The 24,829-nt window shown below is 33.1% G+C and overlaps 1 protein-coding gene and 1 long non-coding RNA gene across 2 annotated transcripts; both read left to right on the top strand.

Moving 5' to 3' along the window:
* The first annotated feature begins 3,846 nt into the window (after positions 1-3,846).
* LOC121372404 lies at positions 3,847-24,050 on the top strand. Its single transcript, XM_041498713.1, has 6 exons — positions 3,847-4,172; positions 9,373-9,612; positions 13,645-14,032; positions 16,763-16,830; positions 22,995-23,081; positions 23,855-24,050. The coding sequence occupies exons 1-6, from the start codon at positions 3,869-3,871 to the stop codon at positions 23,947-23,949; spliced, it is 1,182 nt and encodes a 393-aa protein (XP_041354647.1). The 5' UTR covers positions 3,847-3,868; the 3' UTR covers positions 23,950-24,050.
* LOC121372415 lies at positions 18,555-21,359 on the top strand. The gene is made up of 3 exons (XR_005957923.1): positions 18,555-18,793; positions 19,557-19,643; positions 21,273-21,359. It is a non-coding gene; the product is annotated as an uncharacterized LOC121372415 (long non-coding RNA).
* Positions 24,051-24,829: the final 779 nt, after the last annotated feature.

Genomic DNA, 24,829 nt, shown 5'->3' with positions numbered 1-24,829 from the left:
AAGTTTTTTGAGCAGTGATAAAGACGAGAAGATGACCTTTAAAATGGAAAAAGAATATGACAAGTAAGATTAAAATTGTTTTCTTTGTTTTCTTTGTTTTCTAAATTCGTATTACATGTTTTGAAATTATATACATGCAGTACAATGTGATCCAAACGAAAATAGCAATCAAAATAGGGGGTCGAAAACTAATGTTCGGTCTGAAGATTCGCTAATTTGCTATAGTGTTTTCAAGTATTTGAATGTCTGGACTTTTTAAGGCCGTATGGGGAAAATGACACCACTAGAGCACATTGATTCATTAATCATCAGCTATTGGATGTCAAACATTTGGTAATTTTTACATATAGTCTTAGAGAGGAAACCCGCTAATTGTTTTCATTAGCAGCAAGATATTTTTTTATTTGCACCATCCCACAGACAGGATAGCACATACCACGGCCTTTGATATACCAGTCGTGGTGCACTGGTAAATGAGATAGATAATGCGGCTTCTTTGAATTCTAAGATCGGTTCTTCATGCTGCTTGCCACATGCATTTATTCGGGAACATAAAGCATGTCGCGAGTTTCATAATAGTGTATTAGTAGTGACATCTGGCCCCGTGCTTATAAACCTTAAAGTCTAAACTTTAATAAAGTCCAGACTTTAACGTCATGGCAACACCATTCTCATAGCATTACGTTAAGTCTGGACTATTAAAGTCTAGACTTTAAGGTTTATAAGCACGGGTCCTGAAGGCGGGACGTAGCCCTGTGGTAAACGCTCGTTTGATGCGCTGTCTTGTTTTGAATCGATCCCCGTCGGTGAGCCCATTATGCTATTTCTCGTTCCAACCAGTACACCACGGCTGCTGTATCAAAGGCCGTGGTATGTGTTATTTTGTCTGTGGGATGGTGCATATAAAAGATCACTTGCTACTAATGGAAAAATGTTGTGAGTTTCATATCTAATTAAGACTATGTGTCAAAATTACCAAATGTTTGACATCCAATAGCTGATGATTAATACATCAATGTGCTCTAGTGCTGTCGTTAAACAAAACAAACTGTTTTTAGTAGGCCCTAGTGACGTCTGATGTGGGTGGCAGCAATTCATAAATTCATAAAAGTATTTTCGATAACATGGAAATGGTGTGCATCTACATTAATCAAGATGTCAATTTCAAATCCTATAAACAAGAATTAAAACAAAAATTCTACGATCAGTTCATACAACTGTTTTTTTTAGAATATTACAAACTTATAGGGGCCAATTTTATACATTATTCAAAACGAAATTTTACCTATTCGTACCAAAATATATATTGGACAATTAAATTGCATACGTCAAATTTAAGATTACCATTCGAGACAGGGAGGTGGTTTAACACTCTAAAGAAAACAGAGGGGGTGACATTTACTACAGTTAAATGCAGAAATGCAATTAAACTGTTATTTCTTCAACATCTTCTCCAAAACTACTTAACTAATTCTAAGCAAAGCTTAGATAACACATGAAAAAACAAATGTATGCGTTTGGTTATTTTGTATTAGCACAAACTATTATAGTCCTGTTCAGTTGGTTAGACCCTAAGTCTTTTACTAATTTTACGTTTAATTCATATTCAGTACTTGTTTTCTTTACATACGTATGAAAACAAACCCAAACCCCAACATATTTCATATACAATTCATCATTTAAAACGTACGAAGTTGACTTATTTCCATTTTACAAAAATCTCTGTATGTTTTAATGCACGTTCATTATTCTATAAATAACTAAGGCTATTTGCATAACAAAAGATTAGGATACGAGGCTACGTGATGGCCATTATAGCTTGTTTCATTGAATCAAAGTTATGGATGTTTTGGAATGTAAAATATGTACCATATTTGTCTAACCTTTTCTTTAAAGATATACGTACGTAAAATACATATAATCATTTCATGTTTTCATGCAAATGTAAAGAACACAAGGATTGAATACGAATTAAACGTAACATCTGCAAAAAACTTAGGGTCTAAACAATTGAATAGGACTATAGATATAATCAGTCAAGTTTTTGTTTAATTAAAGTTCTTTTATTAAACAACTTTTGCAGCCCTCACTTTTGTTATATATAAAATTATTAACTGTTAATGAAATTGCATATCAGAATGTAATTACAACAAAATACATGAAGTCTTATTTAATATTAGTGAAGTTCATTCAAAGTCCTAAAATCATATCAGGAGCTGCTCCTGACGTGAACTATGCATAATATACTTACCCTTTGTCAACAAATGGGTCCTTGGATAATTTCATCTTACCGATAACGTGCATTTTGTACAGACAACACATGGATAAGAAGAGATATAAGTTCAGGTTTCATTGTTTGTTAACATGCAAACTGCATGTGGTCATTGAACTACTGCTTCGTTTTTGTTTGTTAACCTATTTTAAAAATATTTAATTATTGCAAGTTTCCATTAAAAAAATGTCATTATAACATTCACGATGAATGATATTCCATAAAGTTTCGTATGCTGTGGCTTAGATATATATATGAGATTGTTTGTCGTTTGTGGAAGGCCGGAGTATAACACCACATATGTAATGTTAGTCTATGTTATAATATCATATGCCTGGCAGAAGAAATTGAATGATATTTTTGTTACATTTCTTCGATGTGTGATTGGGAGATCTGTATAGGATGAAATTAAGTTTATCATGCAACCCCTTTCAAGTTATATTTTTATAATATGTTTCAGTCAAAAGTGGTAAAAAAAACCTGTTAGTAACTTTCGGATAATGGCAGGTGTCCAAAAGCACATTGGGCTGGCATAGCCAAAAGGTTATGTGTTTCCAAATTTTAAATAAAATACTTTGATTATATTTCAAAGTACAAATGTATGTTGTGACACAACATTACAATTTCTGTACCTTTTTCTGTAAAAATAAACGCAGGTTTATTTGTGACCTGAAGAAGATCTACATCACTAGCTGGCAGCTGCTAGTGACTATGATGTCAGACGCTGTAAACATTCGTTGCAGGAAGCTACTTGCTTTTTTGTTTCAAAACATTTAATTCAAAACGTTGGCTAGTTCTGAATGGGAAGGAATAATGGAGAATTAAAATATAAGAGGTAATTTGAGGTTACAGGAAGTATGAATGCTATATTTATTTATGCAGTTCAACAATTATTGCTGTAAATGGATGTTTTAAAAATTAGGAAACGACCTACCTGAAAATTGAACATACAACTCATTTCCTAGTGATCTGAAGACACATAGCAACGACAAGGTTATCATGCTAGCTACAGAGGTGTTATCAGGCAGTGACATAATAACAATTTGAATTATCATGGAGAGAGAGAGAGAGAGAGAGAGAGAGAGAGAGAGAGAGAGAGAGAGAGAGAACAGGAGATATATAGACAAGGAGAGAGAGAGAGAGAGAGAGAGAGAGAGAGAGAGAGAGAGAGAGAGAGAGAGAGAGAGAGAGAGGAGGAGGAGGAGGGGGAGAGAGTGAGGAAATGACCTACCTCAAAATTGAACACACAACTCATTTCCTAGTGATCTGAAAACACATAGCAACGACAAGGTTATCATGCTAGCAACAGAGGTGTTATCAGGCAGTGACATAATAACACTTTGAATTATCATGGAGAGAGAGAGAGATAGAGAGAGAGAGAGAGAGAGAGAGAAGAGGAGAGATAGAGAGAGGAGAGAGATAGACAAAGGAAGAGAGAGACAAAGAAAGAAAGACAAAGAGGAGGGGGGGGGGGGGGCAAACATATATGGACAGAAGGAGAGAGCCTAATGGTAGTTTATAACTATTTAGTATATATTTAAAAATTGTAACACAATTTGTTATTTCAGGCGAAAGGCTGAATACAATAAAGTAGAGATGGAGGTAAAGGAGCAATACAGTAATTATTTGATAGCAAGCATAGTAGAAAGAAATATTCCACACACAATGACAGACGAGAAAAAGAACCGAGTGCTTGAAATAATGACAAGGACAATAAAGAAATCACTAGCTGGAGAGCTGATCCGAATACAAGAGTACACAGATATGTGTGTGAAATCAGTCCTAAGAGCAGACGCAGAAAACCATTATCAACAAATTGGCCATAATTTGGAATACATGGAAGATTACCTGATGCAGTTATTTAGGGAAAAACATCCCCTCGTAACGCCACAGTTTGCAGGTAGGAACTCAAGTTAGCATTGCTGGTTTGAATGTCCTTTTGAAGCACATTGATTTATTACTTATTTAAGTTTGTTTTGTTTAACGACAACCCTAGAGCACATTTTATTAATAATCGGCTATTGAATGTCAAACATTTGGTAATTTTGACATATAGCCTTAGAGAGGAAACCCGGTACATTTTTTCATTTGTAGCATGGAATCTTTTATATGCACCATCCGACAGACAGGATAGCACATACCACGGCCTTTGATTTACCAGTCGTGGTGCATTTGCTGCAACGAGAATTAGCCCAATGGGCCCACCGACAGGCATCGACCCTAAACCGACCGCACATCAAGCTAGCACTTTACCATTGGACTACGTCCCGCCCCTATTACTTATTGATATTCATTGCTATTGGATATCAAATATTTGGTGATTCTAACAGTTTTAGAAAAACCCGGCTACATCCCCCCCCCCCCCCCCCCCCCCCGCCCCACAATAGCAGCAATGTATCTTTTATGTGTACTTTTCCACGGACAGAACCAAGTTATATCACTCGACCGTTACGCGGTCTCATGATATAATATTCTTGCACACTATAAGCTTGTGTAATAACTAACAGGGCAAAACAACCGGTATATGGTTCAGAGTCTATTTATTTATTATTTACAATAAGGTTTTTTTGATGAATTTTTGTTATTCCCATGTATATGACATTTGTGTAAGTATAGTAGTAACTTTTACAGATGTGCATATTGTGCTGTCATGTCTCAACTAGCACGGGCGTAGGAATGTATAAATATATATATATATAAAACATCGCTACTGCTACAAAGTGTGTGTGTGGAGGGGGAAGGGCACATACCCCGTTTGCACCCCCCCCCCCCCCCCCCCCCCAAGATTTTGAATAATTAAGAATTGTCTGTTATTTCCTTTACGTTCATCGGGGTAGGAACAAAAGAAAAATCATCTGCAAACTGTGTGAATCGGCGAATTATTGGTTTATAATTAAATTTCCGCTACATTCAATTCAACGACATCCCATTGGTCCAGCCGTAGCAACGCGAGTTTGTTCATTTTATGATGACCCTAAAAATAAAGTCAGGTAACGTCATATCTGATGACGTCACTTTATATTAGTACTTTGTCTTATTGACTGAATTGTCCACTTTTGGTTAAAAGCATGAATCTTGGCATTTTCGGATATGGACACATCAGGAGATCCCCTGGTGTGCAGGGAGGATCTACAAATGTCCCCCCCCCCCCACAGAAGTATAAGGGCCTATACCGCCCCATAACCTCCTTTCCGTGACCTTGACCTTGGTGTGAGGCAATGGCCTTGGTGTGCAGGTGCGCGACCTTGGTGTGAGTCTGACCTTGGTGTGCAGGTGCGTGACTGAGCAGGAGGTCAACGCCCGCCCGTGTCCCTGACCTAGTTAGAGGGACCGTGGGATCCTGTCTGGAATGGTGTATATAAAAGATCCCTTGATACTAATGGGAAAGTGTAGCAGGTTTCCCCTCTAAAACTGTCAAAATTATGTTTGACATCCAATAACAAAATCGCAATTCACCTCTAAAGGCATACTAAAACTAGTTGCAATCAAATCTTCTCTGCATACATGGTGGCCAAGGAGGATCTACAAATATCCCCACCGCCGTTTAGTGGGGTGGCTTACAAAAAAACAATTGAGCACTTTTTGCAAAAATCATGGAAATTGGCATATATACACCTTGACCCATTACAAATATTTTCAGATATGGACCCAAGTCAGCAACGCCCCCTGGCGGCCAGGGAGGATCTACAAATGTCCCCCACCCCCTTTTAGTGGCGCAGCTAACAAAACAATTATGCACTTTTGATTAAAAACATGAAACTTGGCACACATACACTTTGCCCCATTAGAGGCATTCTGTTACATGGACCCAAATCACCAGCGCCCACTGTTGGTCAGGGTGGATGTACAAATGCCCCTCTCCCTTCCGTGTAGGGATTTTTTTTAATAACTTGCAAGTTATGATTCAAATGCATGCTTCTCACCCATTGTTAATGCTGCATCAATTCTAAATGTAATTGTAAATAGATGATATGATGCAGGTGCAGATTTGGGTGGTGGTGGTGCAAAGTGAGCAATAGTTTTAGTGTGGAAGATTTGTACTTACATGCCATGAAGAAGTCATATGTAACATGAATAAACAAAATACATTGTATACATCAAGACACTTGACGCATAGATACCATGACACATTACAAACACTCAACAGCAGCCCCTGATGACTGTGGGAGGATAACACCCCCCCCCCCCCCCCCCCCCCCATGGAGGAAGTTCTATTCAAAATATCACTAGATGAATATATTTGTAAAATTGACAAAATATGAAGATATTAAAGGGAAAACTGAACATTTATTGTGAGTCTTACCAGCTTTTTGCTTTGGCGTCATTCTGTTCTAGACAAGGCAAAGTTTCTTTGGACTAGGGTAGTGTAGTCACGGTATCGATTAATCCCATTAATAATTGCAATATATAGTGGCATATATCATTCAAGATGCTTTGCTAATTACCATTGCTCATGCATGCAGTTTTTATGAAACATTTCATTTTAGTGCATTCCAATGGATCTTTTTTGCATGCACATTTAGTGCCACAGCCTTTCAGAATCTTGCAACCACACGTATCCAAATCACAGAAAGCTTTTGGCAACACATGTACAGTATACAGGACTGGCGATCTTTAACAATCGTCCATCCCCACTCCTCTGGAGTGGATGCATTGTGTTCACTCTGTTAATTGGTGGATCATATTCCAGCTTGGTATGCAACTCATGTTGACTTCTGCAGTGAGGCATCCTGGGTTTGTGGAATGGTTACCATTGTCTTCCCCTTTTAGTAGTACATCACATTCCTTGCTTTGTCAACATGTTTTAGGTCGCTCGTCTGTAAAGCACTCCAGTAGCTGGAAGCATTGAGCATCTTTATCTATTAATGTATAAGGGTTAAGGACCATGTAGATAAATGTACGAGTTACACCAGGGTAGCGGTTTCTTGCGCCACAGACGGTCATTGAACCTTTTTTCAAAACAAAAATAGAGGTAGTGTCACACCCTCAGAGGTATGGACAGGAATGTATCTTTATCCAATACGTCATATATGCCACTGATGTATAAAATGGAAAGTATTTGCCTTTACCAAAGGCAAATCCAATACTCACATTTTGATTCACGGTAATCAAATGATGGAACTTGCCAATTACAATGACAAGCATACGTGTATCAACAGCGCACACCAGACTGTTGACAAACCCATTCAGAATAGCATCTTGAACATGAATTAAAAGCCTAGTGTCTGATTCCTCGTAGTTACATTGTGGCATTAAACGCTCGGTTCTTTGAATAATAACTATGACACCATATTATGTAATGATTATTTCCTTGTCTTCAGAGCAGTCTATAGTGGCAATTTTGGTGGCGAGGAATGCAAAACGTTCCTGCTTGATGAATGGATAATATAAAACGCCTGCCTACTGTCCTGGAATCTTGTTCCTATCAGCAACCTGACAGTTGATCAGAATGCCAACAATATATATTTGTTACTTATATCAATACACAATTAAAACATTCTAAAATAATTGATGTGGTATGGGACACATATATCACGTGCAGCAATAATGAATTCAAAAGAAAAGCGAGGAAAGGTGTTCGAGAAAGCAGAAACTATGGTATATATGATGCCCTGGGTAAAGATAAATCACTGGCCCTTCCTCTCTTCCACATCTTCACAGGAAGTGACACTATTTTTGCTTCCTTTAGAAATGTAAAACGAGACGGGGGTCGGGTTAATACTAGTAACCTGGAACGTGTTAACAGAGCAAAGAAGGTGTTGTACTGCCAACAGAGGAAGACAGTGGAAACTATTACACCCACCTAGGATGCCATACTCATAATACGTTTCGTTTTAATCTTAAATCTATAGTATAATACGCACGGTCTTTTTAACAATGTCTGATCTTTCTCATCGTTTCTCCTCTTTTGATCTGAACTGCCAATCGCCTTCTTTACACTTTGCAAGGATCTTTCTGTGCTCAGGTTTAGTTGATTTACCATACACACATCGCCAAAATATTGCTCACCCTTGTACCAACCCCCATAACCTCTCCCTGCAGGTATCTCAGATATTCAAAAGTACATTTAGAATTGATGTAACATTAACAATGGGTGAGAACCATGCATTTGAATGCAGGTACTGGCAAGTTATTCAGAAATCCCACCACGGAAGGGGGAAGAGCGTTTGTAGATCCTCCATGTCCACTTAAAGGGACATTCCTGAGTTTGCTGCATTGTAAGATGTTTCCGGCTAATAAAATATTTCTACGACTAAACTTACATATTAAATATATTAACTTTTTCAGAATATCAGTGTCTGTATATTCAATGTGTTTCTGGTAGTTTTAATATTTGTAAGAAGCCCAAACTGGATTTTGTCTTCAAATAATTTCGTACGTACGAAAAAGTATATTTTAGGATATAAAATGAAATTTAACCTAGTACAAATATTAGAACGATCAGAAACACGTTTAATATACAGCTACTAATATTTTATGCAGAAAAATATATTTGATATGTAATTACAATCGTTAAAAGGTCTCTGTTAGTCGATAACATCTTAAAAATTACATTAAAGTCAGGAATGTCCCTTTAATGTATATGGAGTTATTTCTTTTTGTGGTTACATATTTTAAGGAAATATTACACAGAGCTGGAATATATTTCACTTGTCATACAGACAACATGTACAAAGCCTTGATTTAATGAAACAATATATAACACAGCCATAGAAACTAATCTCCTGTTATGGTGTATATATTGACAGTAGAAATAACTCATACAGAGATTTGTTGTAAATTGAAATAATTAAACTTTGTGCCTTTTTGATGGAGAACTATTCTATGAAATTTGTTGCTATTTGGATTTACTTTTTGTGAGTACGTAAAGAAAAAAACAACGCTGAATAGGAATTAGATGTAATAAGGTCGAACACCTGATCATGGACACAATCACTTTGCCTAACTTCCCTTCGATGCAGAGATACGCTTTTGATTAGGAAATGCGGGTTTGTGGTTAAGATTTAGTTTTAAAAAAGAAGAAAAAAGAGAGGCTATAACTGATTGAACAGGGCAATAGAAGTAGAAATATTGTGATTGTTATTATTATTTTGTTTTAGAAACCCTCCAGCCAAATCGCAACCATCAACAGGCAATAGACAGATGCTACAACTCCTTTGTAAATGACCTTGACCTAAATTCGACGGCTTTTCTAGACCACCTTGTTGAAGATGGTCTGGTGTCTGTCGTCAGCGTGGAGAGCATCCAAACTCGACCAACATGCAGGGCACGCAATGAGGCATTTATGCACATTCTCAAAACGTGCACTTTGGGGAACATTAATAATGTTATAATTCCAGGTATGTGAATAGAACAAGAATAGCTGTATGTGTAAAATCCACCGTTTAACATATGCAATATTATTTAGTCTAAGGGTGGGTGGGGGGTGGGAGGTGCAGTGATTATAAAAATGTTCCCAAGGAGACTAGCCTGAGTGTGTAGCTAATACAATATATACACAGTGGACTCTGTCTAAACCGGTTTTACTTGGGACTGATAAAATATGCCGGTTATTGTCCTGCAAACAGAGTCATCTAAATAGGTTGCGGGGGGGGGGGGGGGGGGGGGGGGGGGGGTTACCGGTGCCGACAGGGTAACATTAGTTCACATGGCTAGACTTATTAATATGATATGAGTATTATGAAACCACCTGATCACACTTTCAAATATGCATGCGTTTCGCATGGCGACCATTTTTCAAGATTGCTGCCACCACCTTTTCACACATCGAGGTGATTTTGGTATCAAAATATATTATTACTGTATTCTTGACATAGTAATATCATACTAACAATACTATATGCATATTGTCCTGGAACATGTGATTGATTCCATTAAAATTTGCCATTTAGAAAGTTAAAAAAATGTGCCATATAATTTGAAAACAACGGGTTTACTTGAAACTCGTGTTTTAGAGTAATCTGGTAGGGTTCAAACCCAGTGATCGTAATCTGCTATATTATACAAGCTAAATCAGTAATGTTTTCTGAGACTGTTCTCTCATAACGTCTGCTATATTCATCACACCTAATTACAAATTTGATATTTCCTGTAATTAATTAACCTCATTACATGTATGTATATATATATATATATATATATATATATATATATATATATATATATATATATATATTGATGGAATATATACTGATGGAAAGAAATAAAAGATTACACAGATAGCAACAAGAAATAATGACTGCATCACAAATCAATTCATATTGTCAGAAGTTGACTGGCAACATATAGGCAGCACATTCAACACTACAGACATTCAATCCCACATTACAACTTGGTATGAAATACAGACATTACTATGCTATCAGTGAATTAAATTTGGTCTACAATTCCATGTGTTCCCTTATTTCTTTCCATCAATATATATATATATATATATACCTGTCTTAAGCGGTCATACAAGGGAGTTTATAAAAGTGGCCGCTTAAGACAGGTGGCCGCTGATTACATGTTGCCACATATAGTCTTTAAAACATTTGTTGTTGTTTCTTGTTTTACTGTCTGTACTGCTAATCAACGGATGTGTGCTTCACAGTTGACTATAAATCAACTTATGACATGTCATGCAAATGTAATGTATTAAATTAACCGTTCTCAACAAGTTCGTTTTCTTTTTCTATTTAATTATTTCATCCCTGTTTCATTCGGTGTATTGTTATAGTAAGTGAATCTACAAATTTCAAGCGTAGCCTGCCCAGAGGCAATTAGATGCATAGCAGAGTCATACTTTCTTAATTGATACACAGTCGAAATTTCCGGATTGAATAGGTACTAGTATTCCTGAAGGTGTGAAGATCGATTATTCGCTGCACCTTATCTGTGTTGTTAAAATATCCCTTTTATATAATAAAAAACATTTAATGTGGCCGCTTAATACAGGTATTTTAGCGATTTGGGATCCGATTTAGGTGGCTGCTTATTACAGGTGCATTTACATTATAAATCGTTTGGGAGGGAAAAATGTGGCCGCTTAAGGCAGGTGACCGCTGATTACAGGTGGCCGCTAGGACAGGTTTGACTATATGTATATATATATTATATATATATATATATATATATATATATATATATATATCGTCAGGGGAACGTCATATCTGATGATGTCATTTTATATGGGCAAGTTGTCTTATTGTGCGTTATTCATGATGGACCGAAAATAATTCAAAATAAAGTATAAACTCTTAGTGTTATTATTAGCAAGTATGATTCAAATTTAATTATAAGTATTGTCTGTTATTTATTTTACGTTCATCTGGATATGAAAAAAAAAAATCGACAAACTTATGTCACACAGCTTGCGAATGATTTGTTTTTGTTCATTTAAGAATTGACCGCAATTATTTTTTGGTTCATGCAAGTATGAACAGCAAAAATGATGTGCACATACTCCTTTTCAAAATCCTATGTACGCCCATGATACTTTAGCAATACATAACTGAATTTATTTTGTTTAGCTATAAATACGCCTGTAGTATTGTTTGTGTAAACTTCATTGATACTTATGTTGCGTAAGAATGCGAATGTTCATTCACTATTATTTGAATCAGGTGATTTTTTGTAAATGACGTGATTTCCTCTAGCTGCTGTGCATTTTGACGGATCATTTAGTTATATTGGAAGGAATTGTACTGTTCCTGGTTAGTTTATATTTTATGAAAGTGAATGAAGGGAACGTGTCTAACATTTATGCTGTTGGTGGAACCGTTTAATTTTCACCAACAGCTGTATAACATCGCTTACAAGTAAATTACAGGCGTGAAGTTTCCTACATGATTTCTTTGGCCAACGACCGAGTCTCATGCCATGATTAGCGAAGAGGTTTTTTTGTTGTGTTTTTTTTTTAATCAATGCGTATAGATCTACACGTCTACTCTGCTATAACATTTTCCATTAATTTATCGTATACATTTTTTGTATTGCTTTTGTAGCTTTCACGTGTGTTTTCTTCAAAATATCTAAATATGATTACTAGAATAATCCGGCTTGTTGCACAAAAGTAGTGCGTGTCGGGGGGGGGGGGGGGGGGGGGGGGGGGCTTACATTTTATCGGTTCATCGAGATATGAACGAAAAAAGTAAGCACCTCTGGACCAATCAGATTGTCGTAAAGTGTATAGACGCAAAGAAAAATTAATTATACCCTGATGAACATAAACAAACAAAAAACAATCCTTAAAGGGACATTCCTGAGTTTGCTACATTGTACGATGTTTCCGACTAATAAAATAGTTCTAGTATTTAGCTTACATATTAAATATATTTCTTGTTTAGAATATCAGTGTCTGTATATTCAATGTGTTTCTGGTCGTCTTAATATTTTTAAGAAGCCCAAACTGGATTTTGTCTTCAAATAATTTCGTACACACGAAAAAAACAAAAAAAACATTTTAGGAAATAAAATAAAATTTAATCTAGTACAAATATTAGAACGATCAGAAACACGTTTAATATACAGCCACTAATATTTTATGCAGAAAAATGTATTTGACATGTAATTACAGTCGTTAAAAAGTATCTGTTAGTCGATACCATCTTAAAAATTGTAGCAAACTCAGGAATGTCCCTTTAATTGTAGTCATACATTACTATGGTGTTGTATGGAACATCCAAACTGCAGTCTCATAGACCAAATATGGCACAAATTGAATCAGTTCACACATTGTTTATCATGACATATTTTTGGTATATATCTAGCGAAAGTGGAGTATATGAGGTAAACAAATCCCTATTAAATGTACAGTTAAACATATTATATAGATAACGATAGCATGGTAGTAAAGACATAAATTAAATATTAAAAGTTTATCTTTTTCAAAATCGAGGAAGGGTGTGAAATTTTGTTTTTAATTTGATATTATTCGGACATTGAAATTAGCACACATCGAGCATTGTCCATTAGAAAAACAACAACAACAACAACAACAACAAACAAACAAACAAAAACCCAATAACAGCAAACAAACAAAAAACAATAAAAATAACAACAAACACACACCCCCCCCCCCCCCCCCCAAAAAAAAACAAACAAACCGATACACACACAATTACAACACACACACACACACACACGAAGCAGGATGGTGTGTATTTATCCTCGTCGAGGCGCAGATGAAAATATAAGATTTATGTTGTAATTACCTAATGAGCAGATTTATAGTTTGATGGACTGGTTACTCTGTTTCTATGCATTATTAACAAATGGTATACCGGCAGTACAGATAGGGTTAAGTGAGTTCATATTAAAATCAAAGTTTGATATTATTAGTTTCATTCATTGCAACACTACCATGACTGTTTATCTTTGTTCTGTAACAGCACTTCAAAAGACACACCCACATCTTGCTGAGAAGTTAAAAGCTGAGATGGAAAAGCCTCGTCAAACTGTTCCCAGCAAATGTCTCGCCTGCCAAGTAAGAGAGGAAGTTCAAGTTAAACGTCTCGCCGACTCCCTGCTGAAACACAAAATGATCAGTTTGCCATCACATTCTGATTACAAGAACCCGGCAATGACAAACACTGTCAAATGGATTGATCTACTAAAAGAAGTCAGTACGGCAGGAATTATTAAAGCCCTTGAAAAGAAATATCCAGATTTACATGCTGAGTGTCAAATCAAGAAACTGAAAACTTTAGAGTGTATTTGCGTTATGGAAGATGAAGGAAAAAAAAAGGACGTGGCGAGACTATCAGATTTGGAATCAGTGTACGTATATATATATTAAATACTTTCAGTAATAATAGTGTGTGTGTGTGTGTGTGTGTGTGTGTGTGTGTGTGTGTGCCCTATTATATGTAATTATATGTATATATGGTATGAATGGTATATATGTATAGATATATGAATATCTATTGTATACCGTATAACCGGAAATTTTCGTGGTCTTAATTTTTCGTGGTTTGGGGTTTAAAAACATTTCAAGGTTTCTTATTTTCGTCGTTTGCCAAATCTAAATTGAAAGTAATTTTATTTTCGAGTTTTAGCAAGTCTAGTTGCAAGAATACTTGTTATTGTTGATTAAAGTTTCACCCGGCTGCCAGTTGTGCGATACCACCGACATGTAATGTTAAACAATAGAACTCGCAGCTGTAGCCTAATTGGCCACTGTGATACCCGGTATGCTATTCGCAAGACAACTGATCACAGTCTTTTGTGTAAAGCAATTACGACGTATGTGTGAACAACCCACTTAAGGACGCCATGAAGTCAGAGTTCACCACATGGTATTCAAAGCATGTTTCCCTGGCTATGAAAGACGGCGAAGGTGTAAGAGACATCAAGATCGAAATGCGTACTTCGACAATAAAACCAATTCATGCAAGGTGGATTATGAATATTATGGCAGAATTAAAAACACGCCAGGAAATGTTGAAATCTGCATTCATCCACCCCGGAATCACTGATGCAGTGCGGGCGGACATTGACAAAAACAATATAAGAAATTAAAAAATATTTCATTATATTCTATAATATTTACACAATAACTTTTTTTATATTCTAACTTGTTGTCTTGACTGTATTATTTTCTTGTCGTATCCGGTGGACTGAGCATGACAGGAAATAAAATGTTCCGGTAAATTGTCAGTGTGTTATGGTTTTCACAATAAATATTTTAGATAGAATTTGTTGATGTTTTCAAATATTTTCAAAGATTTATATTTATATTTACACACCACCAATATATGGTGAATAGTCAGTATACACCTACGATGCGTGCATTATTCTGTACACGTGCTTGGTCAGACTGGATAGATGAGAACACCTGTTATGTATTCAACATCGTGAAGTGGCCATATCTCTTGAGATGGACTGGGATCCAGCGAGCATACCCGGTATTTAGTGTGGTCTAATGCAAAGAATCATAAACATTGTGCACTAAAACGTTGGTATGTTCCAGTGAACACACATAGTGATGACTATGCAGTTCCATGTACATTACAATCGCTAAGTATTGAAATAGGAGTCTTTTCGTTTTGCATCACATCAGTATCCAAACCCCAACAGCCTAGTACTGCAGAATGTACAAGGTAGCAGCAGTGATGTGGTGGATTCACCTTGTACGTGCTACCTGTGCTGTATACAGGAAAGAATTTTCAGTTCTAGGTGTCACAATTTCTTCTGCTACTAATCCACTTGCAAAGCGTGTTAAATGCCTTCTGGAAAGGAAAAACTTACGAAAAAAATTCAATGTGTTAATCAATGGCCCATTTGTGACTACATGTATCTTCCACAGATCTTGACAATTCGTAAAGACTACAGTATACTGAAGCAGACATGTGATATGCTAGACTTTTTCAATGACAACATATATGTCAAAATTAGGGAATAGGACACTCAGACAGAAAATAGGAATGCCCATGGTCACCAACTGTGCACCACTACTCGCTGATTTGCTTCTCTGTGCACATGAATTATAACTTCCGACTAATCTAGTTAAATGAAAACAAAGGAATCTGGCTAAAACTTTTAACTTTATTTTTCGCTGTATTGATGATCATAGATTATTCAATAATAGCAAGGTTATAGATTACCTTCCACTGATTTACCCACAAAAGTTAGGAATAAAATAAACATCTAAAGATAACAGATGAACTGGTCTCCAAACTAAGCTGCATGACAAAAGCGATGACTTCAATAGTAAATGTTTCCTTTATGTCGAGCAATATACATTCTACTCCTTCTCACCCATGCACATCTAATCTCATACAGTTTTTGATAGAGCCGCAATTTCGGAGCCTATCACTTTCAAGCAGATTGAATTATTGATTCTTGGCAATACTAGTTATAACAGTTAATTACTGTAAGTTGTAATAATAAAATGGTTTTGTTTGTTTTTAATATACGTTTTATTGAATTTGTATTTTTTATTATTTGAAAATATATTTCACGTTTAATAAAAAAAATATCTCTCTCTCTCTCTCTCTCTCTCTCTCTCTCTCTCTCTCTCTCTCTCTCTCCCTCTCCCTCCCCTCCCTCCCTCTCCCTCTTCCCTCTCCTCCTCTCCCTCCCCCTCCCTCCCTCTCTCTCTCTCTCTCTCTCTCCTCTCTCTCTCCGCTCTCTCACATCTCTCTCTCTCTCTCTCTCTCTCTCTCTCTCCTCTCTCTCTCTCTCTCTCTCTCTCTCTCTCTGTATGTGTGTGTGTTTTAATTTCAAGACAAGGTGGTGTAGATATAATAATATACAAAATAGTTTACTTAATACAATTTGCATAAGTGGAAGGGTATGAATTAACATTCATCCATATTCCGTAAGTGAATAAACATATAATCATATATTACACGATACCAATCTGTGCTCAGATTGTGCACGTAAACCATGCACTGCAATTCATATCAGTAAATTGTAGGGAATTGATGCAGCATTTATAATGATTGTGATGATGATGATTATTATTTTGTTTTATTATTATTATTATTATTCTTATTATTATTATAGATCATCTGGATATGACAACAGCACTGGACATAATAGCGATTTAACAGACGTGTGTTCAGCACCAAAAGGTCAGCTCTTAAGAAATATATAAAACATTTGTAGAGTATCCGAACAACAATGAGGCCAAGTAATAAGTTGGGTTTTAGGGGGTATCTAGTTTAAAGATGTTCTGTTCTGTTCTGATATTTAAAAAGTGACTGAAAAATGTCCAGTTTTGAGGGAATTTCACTTAAAAGAGAGTCCGGTTTCTAGGGGTTTCACTGTATGATATGTTTTAGATTACATACTTTCAGAATTTGTTAACATTGAGAATTAGATGCAAATTAATCAGCTCACAGAATGATGTTTATTGAAATGGCTGTATGATATACATGGCTGTATAATTGTCCACCAGCGATGCTCCAGAATTGATGGATACATTCATAGTCATCAAGTGCATTTCAGTAGCAATTCTACATTGAAAATGGTCTGATAAAGGAAACGTTATGCATTAATTTATGTTGTTTGGATAAGAACAATTATGTGATATGAATATTGATGTTATTTCATTCACAAAGACCCTGCATCATTTGAATATTGAGTAATGACTGACTGGAACTATGGTTAAGTATAAAGTTACAAAAACAACAACCCTCGTTATATTGAGCTTGTTCAAACTTATATGATAAAGATATTTGTTTTGGTATCATCAATATCATATATTAGGAATACAAATAATGTATTATTCTCACCAGAGGCTTGCATAATATAATTTTTACTCCTGGTACAGTCAAATTTCGATAACTCAAAATTGAAGTGGACGAGGCACTAGATAGACATTCATGGAATCAACCACTATTTTACCAAATGCCAATTCGACCACCAGTGGCGCAGAATTAGCCGGAATACTCTGACTATAAGAGGACTAGACGGACATTTGGACAGTTATACGCCTTCTGTCGATCATTTTTGAGCTCCCTGAGAACAATTTTTCACATATTAATCACTAATACACACAATACAGGAAGAAACACGACAGCACCCCCTTCAGTCTGATTAAAAGTAGCTCTACTTGTCTACCAGTAAATCTAACAGCATTGCGTGGACTTTTATGTCCAGGTGACATTTCGTCGGTAAATAATAATTTAAATATAGACCAATCACACTTCGCCTTTTATAACGTTATTTGGGAGCATACAAATTCAAAAAATATTGGGCGAAACTATGTATGTAGCCTTCGTACCACGAACCATACCAATACTTATGGGCTGGGTTAGGCGACTGCTAAACTGCAATATATATAACTCCAGGTGTTTAATTTATTTTTTAAAGAACTAAATCAATCTTCAATTTTACATTATAAATTATTTATTTTATGAAATAAAATTGTTTCAACGCATTGTTTCAATGCGAGATTGGTCTGGTGAGATACAAGTTTTTGGAGGGTTTTTTTTGTTTTGTTTAACGACACCACTAGAATACATTGATTACTTAATCATCGGCTATTAGATGTCAAACATGTGGTAATTCTGACACTTAGTCATCAGAGGAAACCCGCTACATGTTTTCCAATGCAGCAAGGGATCTTTTATATATGCACTTTCCCACAGACAGGAAATCACATACCATGGCCTTTAACCAGTTTTGGTGCACTGATTAGGTGAGAATTGAAAATTAATGTGTATATGCATTTATATAATAAATAAAATATATGTACCGACAACATTATACTACTTCATTAAAAAAAACCAATTCTTATATTAAATTAACACTAAATTTTCTAAGTACTACTATTTCTAAAATGTTCATCAATATTTAGTGTCATACTATTTTGAATATATAATGAGTTTCTTTCACGAAGATATTAATGGTATGAAGTTTCACAAAAAATGCCAATGTTTCAAAAAGATAGTAATAACCAACTATAATCAAAGTTTTGTTTCCTAAAAACACTTTGACCAGCAGAAGATCCGTACAAGACACAACGTTCAATTGATTCAGAATTGCGCAGTAAACCTCTAGTGAAAGTGTTGTCTGCTAAAAGTATAAACAGTAAGTGATCAATTATGGACTATTAGAAATTGACTGTTTTCTAAATTGTATATATATGGTGTCTGTAAAGTATAGAAAGTATTAACTTGTGGTGACATCTTTTTCTGTAAATTTAATTTGAGTATGTAATTTCTATAGTAAAGCATGTTCTTAAAATTTACTAAATGTGGCGGTAATATAGTCAATTAATTTTTGAAAACAAATTGCCAGTGATATATTTTACATTTTCTAAATATGTCTGAAAAATATTGCAAATATTTACTTAATCCTGACAAGTATTTGTTAAATGATAGCAATATTTATTGACCTTTTCCGACATTTATAACACATCTAGAATGTTTATTACATATATCAAACATTTATTAAATGTATCAGTTTAAGAGGATTTAACAAAATAAATCTTATTGTCAATTATATAGATATATTGTAACACTGTCATAAAAAATGACAACAAATCTTTATCTTTTTTATTCAAAATTAATGTGTATATGCATTTATATAATAAATAAAATATGTACCGACATCATACTACTTCATTAAAAAAAACAATTCTTATATTAAATTAACACTAAATTTTCTAAGTACTACTATTTCTAAAATGTTCATCAATATTTATTGTGTCATACTATTTTGAATATATAATGAGTTTCTTTCACGAAGATATTAATGGTATGAAGTTTCACAAAAACGCCAATGTTTGAAAAAGATAGTAATAACCAACTAAAATCAAAGTTTTGTTTCCTAAAAACACTTTGACCAGCAGAAGATCCGTACAAGACACAACGTTCAATTGATTCAGAATTGCGCAGTAAACCTCTAGTGAAAGTGTTGTCTGCTAAAAGTATAAACAGTAAGTGATCAATTATGGACTATTAGAAATTGACTGTTTTCTAAATTGTATATATATGGTGTCTGTAAAGTATAGAAAGTATTAACTTGTGGTGACATCTTTTTCTGTAAATTTAATTTGAGTATGTAATTTCTATAGTAAAGCATGTTTTTAAAATTTACTAAATGTGGCGGTAATATAGTCAATTAATTTTTGAAAACAAATTGCCAGTGATATATTGTACATTTTCTAAATATGTCTGAAAAATATTGCAAATATTTACTTAATCCTGACAAGTATTTGTTAAATGATAGCAATATTTATTGACCTTTTCCGACATTTATAACACATCTAGAATGTTTATTACATATATCAAACATTTATTAAATGTATCAGTTTAAGACGATTTAACAAAATAAATCTTATTGTCAATTATATAGATATATTGTAACACTGTCATAAAAAACGACAACAAATCTTTATCTTTTTTATTGAAAATTAATGTGTATATGCATTTATATAATAAATAAAATATGTACCGACATTATACTACTTCATTAAAAAAAACCAGTTCTTATATTAAATTAACACTAAATGTTCTAACTACTACTATTTCTAAAATGTTCATCAATATTTATTATGTCATACTATTTTGAATATATAATGAGTTTCTTTCACGAAGATATTAATGGTATGAAGTTTGACAAAAAATGCCAATGTTTGAAAAAGATAGTAATAACCAACTAAAATCAAAGTTTTGTTTGCTAAAAACACTTTGACCAGCAGAAGATCCAGACAAGACACAACGTTCAGTTGATTCTGAATTGCGCAGTAAACCTCTAGTGGAAGTGTCGTCTGCTGAAAGTATAAACAGTAAGTGATCAATTATGGACTATTAGAAATTGACTGTTTTCTAAATGTATATATGGTGTCTGTAAAGTATAGAAAGTATTATCTTGTGGTGACATGTTTTTCTGTAAATTTAATTTGAGTATGTAATTTCTATAGTAAAGCATGTTTTTAAAATTTACTAAATGTGGCGGTAATATAGTCAATTAATTTTTGAAAACAAATTGCCAGTGATATATTGTACATTTTCTAAATATGTCTGAAAAATATTGCAAATATTTACTTAATCCTGACAAGTATTTGTTAAATGACAGCAATATTTATTGACCTTTTCCGACATGTATAACATATCTGGACTGTTTATTACATATTTCAAACATTTATTAAATATTCACTGTGTTAAATGTATCAGTTTAAGAGGATTTAACAAAATAAATCTTATTGTCAATTATATAGATATATTGTAACACTGTCATAAAAAATGACAACAAATCATTATCTTTTTTATTCAAAATTAATGTGTATATGCATTTATATAATAAATAAGATATGTACCGATATCATACTACTTCATTAAAAAAAACAATTCTTATATTAAATTAACACTAAATTTTCTAAGTACTACTATTTCTAAAATGTTCATCAATATTTATTGTGTCATACTATTTTGAATATATAATGAGTTTCTTTCACGAAGATATTAATGGTATGAAGTTTGACAAAAAATGTCAATGTTTGAAAAAGATAGTAATAACCAACTAAAATCACAGTTTTCTTTCCTAAAAACACTTTGACCAGCAGAAGATCCATACAAGACACAACGTTCAATTGATTCTGAATTGCGCAGTAAACCTCTAGTGAAAGTGTTGTCTGCTGAAAGTATAAACAGTAAGTGATCAATTATGGACTATTAGAAATTGACTGTTTTCTAAATTTTATATATGGTGTCTGTAAAGTATAGAAAGTATTAACTTGTTGTGACATCTTTTTCTGTAAATTTAATTTGAGTATGTAATTTCTATAGTAAAGCATGTTCTTAAAATTTACTAAATGTGGCGGTAATATAGTCAATTAATTTTTGAAAACAAATTGCCAGTGATATAGTTTACATTTTCTAAATATTTGTGAAATCTCTGGAAATACGTATTTAATGCTGACAAGTATTTGTTAAATGACAGGAATATTTATTGACCTTTTCCGACATTTATTACATATTTGGAATGTTTATTACATATTTCAAACATGTATTAAATGTTCATGTGTTAAATGTATTAAGAGGATTTAACAAAATAAATCTTATTGTCAATTATATAGATATATTGTAACACTGTCATAAAAAACGACAACAAATCTTTATCTTTTTTATTGAAAATTAATGTGTATATGCATTTATATAATAAATAAAATATGTACCGACATTATACTACTTCATTAAAAAAAACAATTCTTATATTAAATTAACACTAAATGTTCTAACTACTACTATTTCTAAAATGTTCATCAATATTTATTATGTCATACTATTTTGAATATATGATGAGTTTCTTTCACGAAGATATTAATGGTATGAAATTTGACAAAAAATGCCAATGTTTCAAAGAGATTGTAATAACCAACTAAAATCAATGTTTTGTTTCCCAAAAACACTTCTACCAACAGAAGATCCATACAAGACACAACGTTCAATTGATTCTGAATTGTGCAGTAAACCTATAGTGAAAGTGTTGCCTGCTGAATGTATAGACAGTAAGTGATCAATTATGGACTATTAGAAATTGACTGTTTTCTAAATGTATATATGGTGTTTGTAAAGTATAGAAAGTATTATCTTGTTGTGACATGTTTTTCTGTAAATTTAATTTGAGTATGTAATTTCTATAGTAAAGCATGTTCTTAAAATTTGCCAAATGTGGCGCTAATATAGTCAATTAATTTCTGAACACAAATTGCCAGTGATGTATTTTACATTTTCTAAATATTTCTGAAAAAAATTGGAAATATTTATTTAATGCTGACAAGTATTTGTTAAATGACAGCAATATTTATTGACCTTTTCCGACATTTATAACATATCTGGAATGTTTATTACATATTTCAAACATTTATTAAATGTTCACTGTGTTAAATGTATCAGTTTAAGAGGATTTAACAAAATAAATCTTATTGTCAATTATATAGATATATTGTAACACTGTCATAAAAAATGACAACAAATCTTTATCTTTTTTATTCAAAATTAATGTGTATATGCATTTATATAATAAATAAAATATGTACCGACATTATACTACTTCATTAAAAAAAACAATTCTTATATTAAATTAACACTAAATGTTCTAACTACTACTATTTCTAAAATGTTCATCAATATTTATTGTGTCATACTATTTTGAATATATAATGAGTTTCTTTCACGAAGATATTAATGGTATGAAGTTTGACAAAAAATGTCAATGTTTGAAAAAGATAGTAATAACCAACTAAAATCACAGTTTTCTTTCCTAAAAACACTTTGACCAGCAGAAGATGCAGACAAGACACAACATTCAGTTGATTCTGAATTGCGCAGTAAACCTCGAGTGAAAGTGTCGTCTGCTGAAAGAAAAAACAGTAAGTGATCAATTATGGACTATTAGAAAATCACTGTTTTCTAAATGTTTATATGTGGTGTCTGTAAAGTATAGAAAGTATTAATTTGCTGTGACATCTTTTTCTGTAAATTTAATTTGAGTATGTAATTTCTATAGTTAAGCATGTTCTTAAAATGTACTAAATGTGGCGGTAATATAGTTAATTAATTTTTGGAAACAAATTGCCAGTGATATAGTTTACATTTTCTAAATATTTGTGAAATCTTTGGAAATACGTATTTAATGCTGACAAGTATTTGTTAAATGACACCAATATTTATTGACCTTTTCCGACATTTATTACATATTTGGAATGTTTATTACATATTTCAAAAATTTAATAAATGTTCACTGTGTTAAATGTATGAGTTTAAGAGGATTAAACAAAATAAATCTTATTGTCAATTATATAGATATACTGTAACACTCGTAAAAAATTACAACAAATGTTTATCTTTTCTATTCAAAATTAATGTGTATATGCATTTATATAATAAATAAAATATGTACCGACATTATACTACTTCATTAAAAAAAATTCTTATATTAAGTTAACACTAAATGTTCTAACTACTAGTATTTCTAAAATGTTCATCAATATTTATTGTGTCATACTATTTTGAATATATAATGAGTTTATTTCACGAAGATATTAATGGTATCAAGATTGACAAAAAATGCCAATGTTTGAAAAAGATAGTAATAACCAACTAAAATCAAAGTTTTGTTTCCTAAAAACACTTTGACCAGCAGAAGATGCAGACAAGACACAACATTCAGTTGATTCTGAATTGCGCAGTAAACCTCTAGTGAAAGTGTCGGATGCTGAAAGAAAAAACAGTAAGTGATCAATTATGGACTATTAGAAAATCACTGTTTTCTAAATTTTATATATGGTGTCTGTAAAGTATAGAAAGTATTAATTTGCTGTGACATCTTTTTCTGTAAATTTAATTTGAGTATGTAATTTCTATAGTAAAGCATGTTCTTAAAATTTGCTAAATATGGCGCTAATATAGTCAATTAATTTTTGAACACAAATTGCCAGTGATATATTTTACATTTTCTAAATATTTCGGGAAAAAAATTGGAAATATTTATTTAATGCTGACAAGTATTTGTTAAATGACAGCAATATTTATTGACCTTTTCCGACATTTATAATATATCTGGAATGTTTATTACATATTTCAAACATGTATTAAATGTTCACTGTGTTAAATGTATCAGTTTAAGAGGATTTAACAAAATAAATCTTATTGTCAATTATATAGATATATTGTAACACTGTCATAAAAAATGACAACAAATCTTTATCTTTTTTATTCAAAATTAATGTGTATATGCATTTATATAATAAATAAAATATGTACCGACATTATACTACTTCATTAAAAAAAACAATTCTTATATTAAATTAACACTAAATGTTCTAAGTACTACTATTTCTAAAATGTTCATCAATATTTATTGTGTCATACTATTTTGAATATATAATGAGTTTCTTTCACGAAGATATTAATGGTATGAAGTTTGAGAAAAAATGCCAATGTTTGAAAAAGATAGTAATAACCAACTAAAATCAAAGTTTTGTTTCCTAAAAACACTTTGACCAGCAGAAGATCCATACAAGACACAACGTTCAATTGATTCTGAATTGCGCAGTAAACCTCTAGTGAAAGTGTTGTCTGCTGAAAGTATAAACAGTAAGTGATCAATTATGGACTA

The sequence above is a fragment of the Gigantopelta aegis genome, chromosome 1, assembly GCF_016097555.1.
Source record: "Gigantopelta aegis isolate Gae_Host chromosome 1, Gae_host_genome, whole genome shotgun sequence".
NCBI classification, from domain to species: domain Eukaryota; kingdom Metazoa; phylum Mollusca; class Gastropoda; order Neomphalida; family Peltospiridae; genus Gigantopelta; species Gigantopelta aegis.
Note: the sequence above shows the minus strand (reverse complement) of the source record. Positions and strands in the feature narration are given on the sequence as shown.

Bases quoted from the DNA above. Each gene is read 5' to 3' on its own strand.
- LOC121372404 (XM_041498713.1), top strand. From the start codon at position 3,869: ATGGAGGTAAAGGAGCAATACAGTAATTATTTGATAGCAAGCATAGTA. The intron at 4,173-9,372 runs GTAGGAACTCAA...ATTTTGTTTTAG, and splicing joins CGTAACGCCACAGTTTGCAG to AAACCCTCCAGCCAAATCGC. The intron at 16,831-22,994 runs GTCAGCTCTTAA...TTTGACCAGCAG, and splicing joins CGTGTGTTCAGCACCAAAAG to AAGATGCAGACAAGACACAA.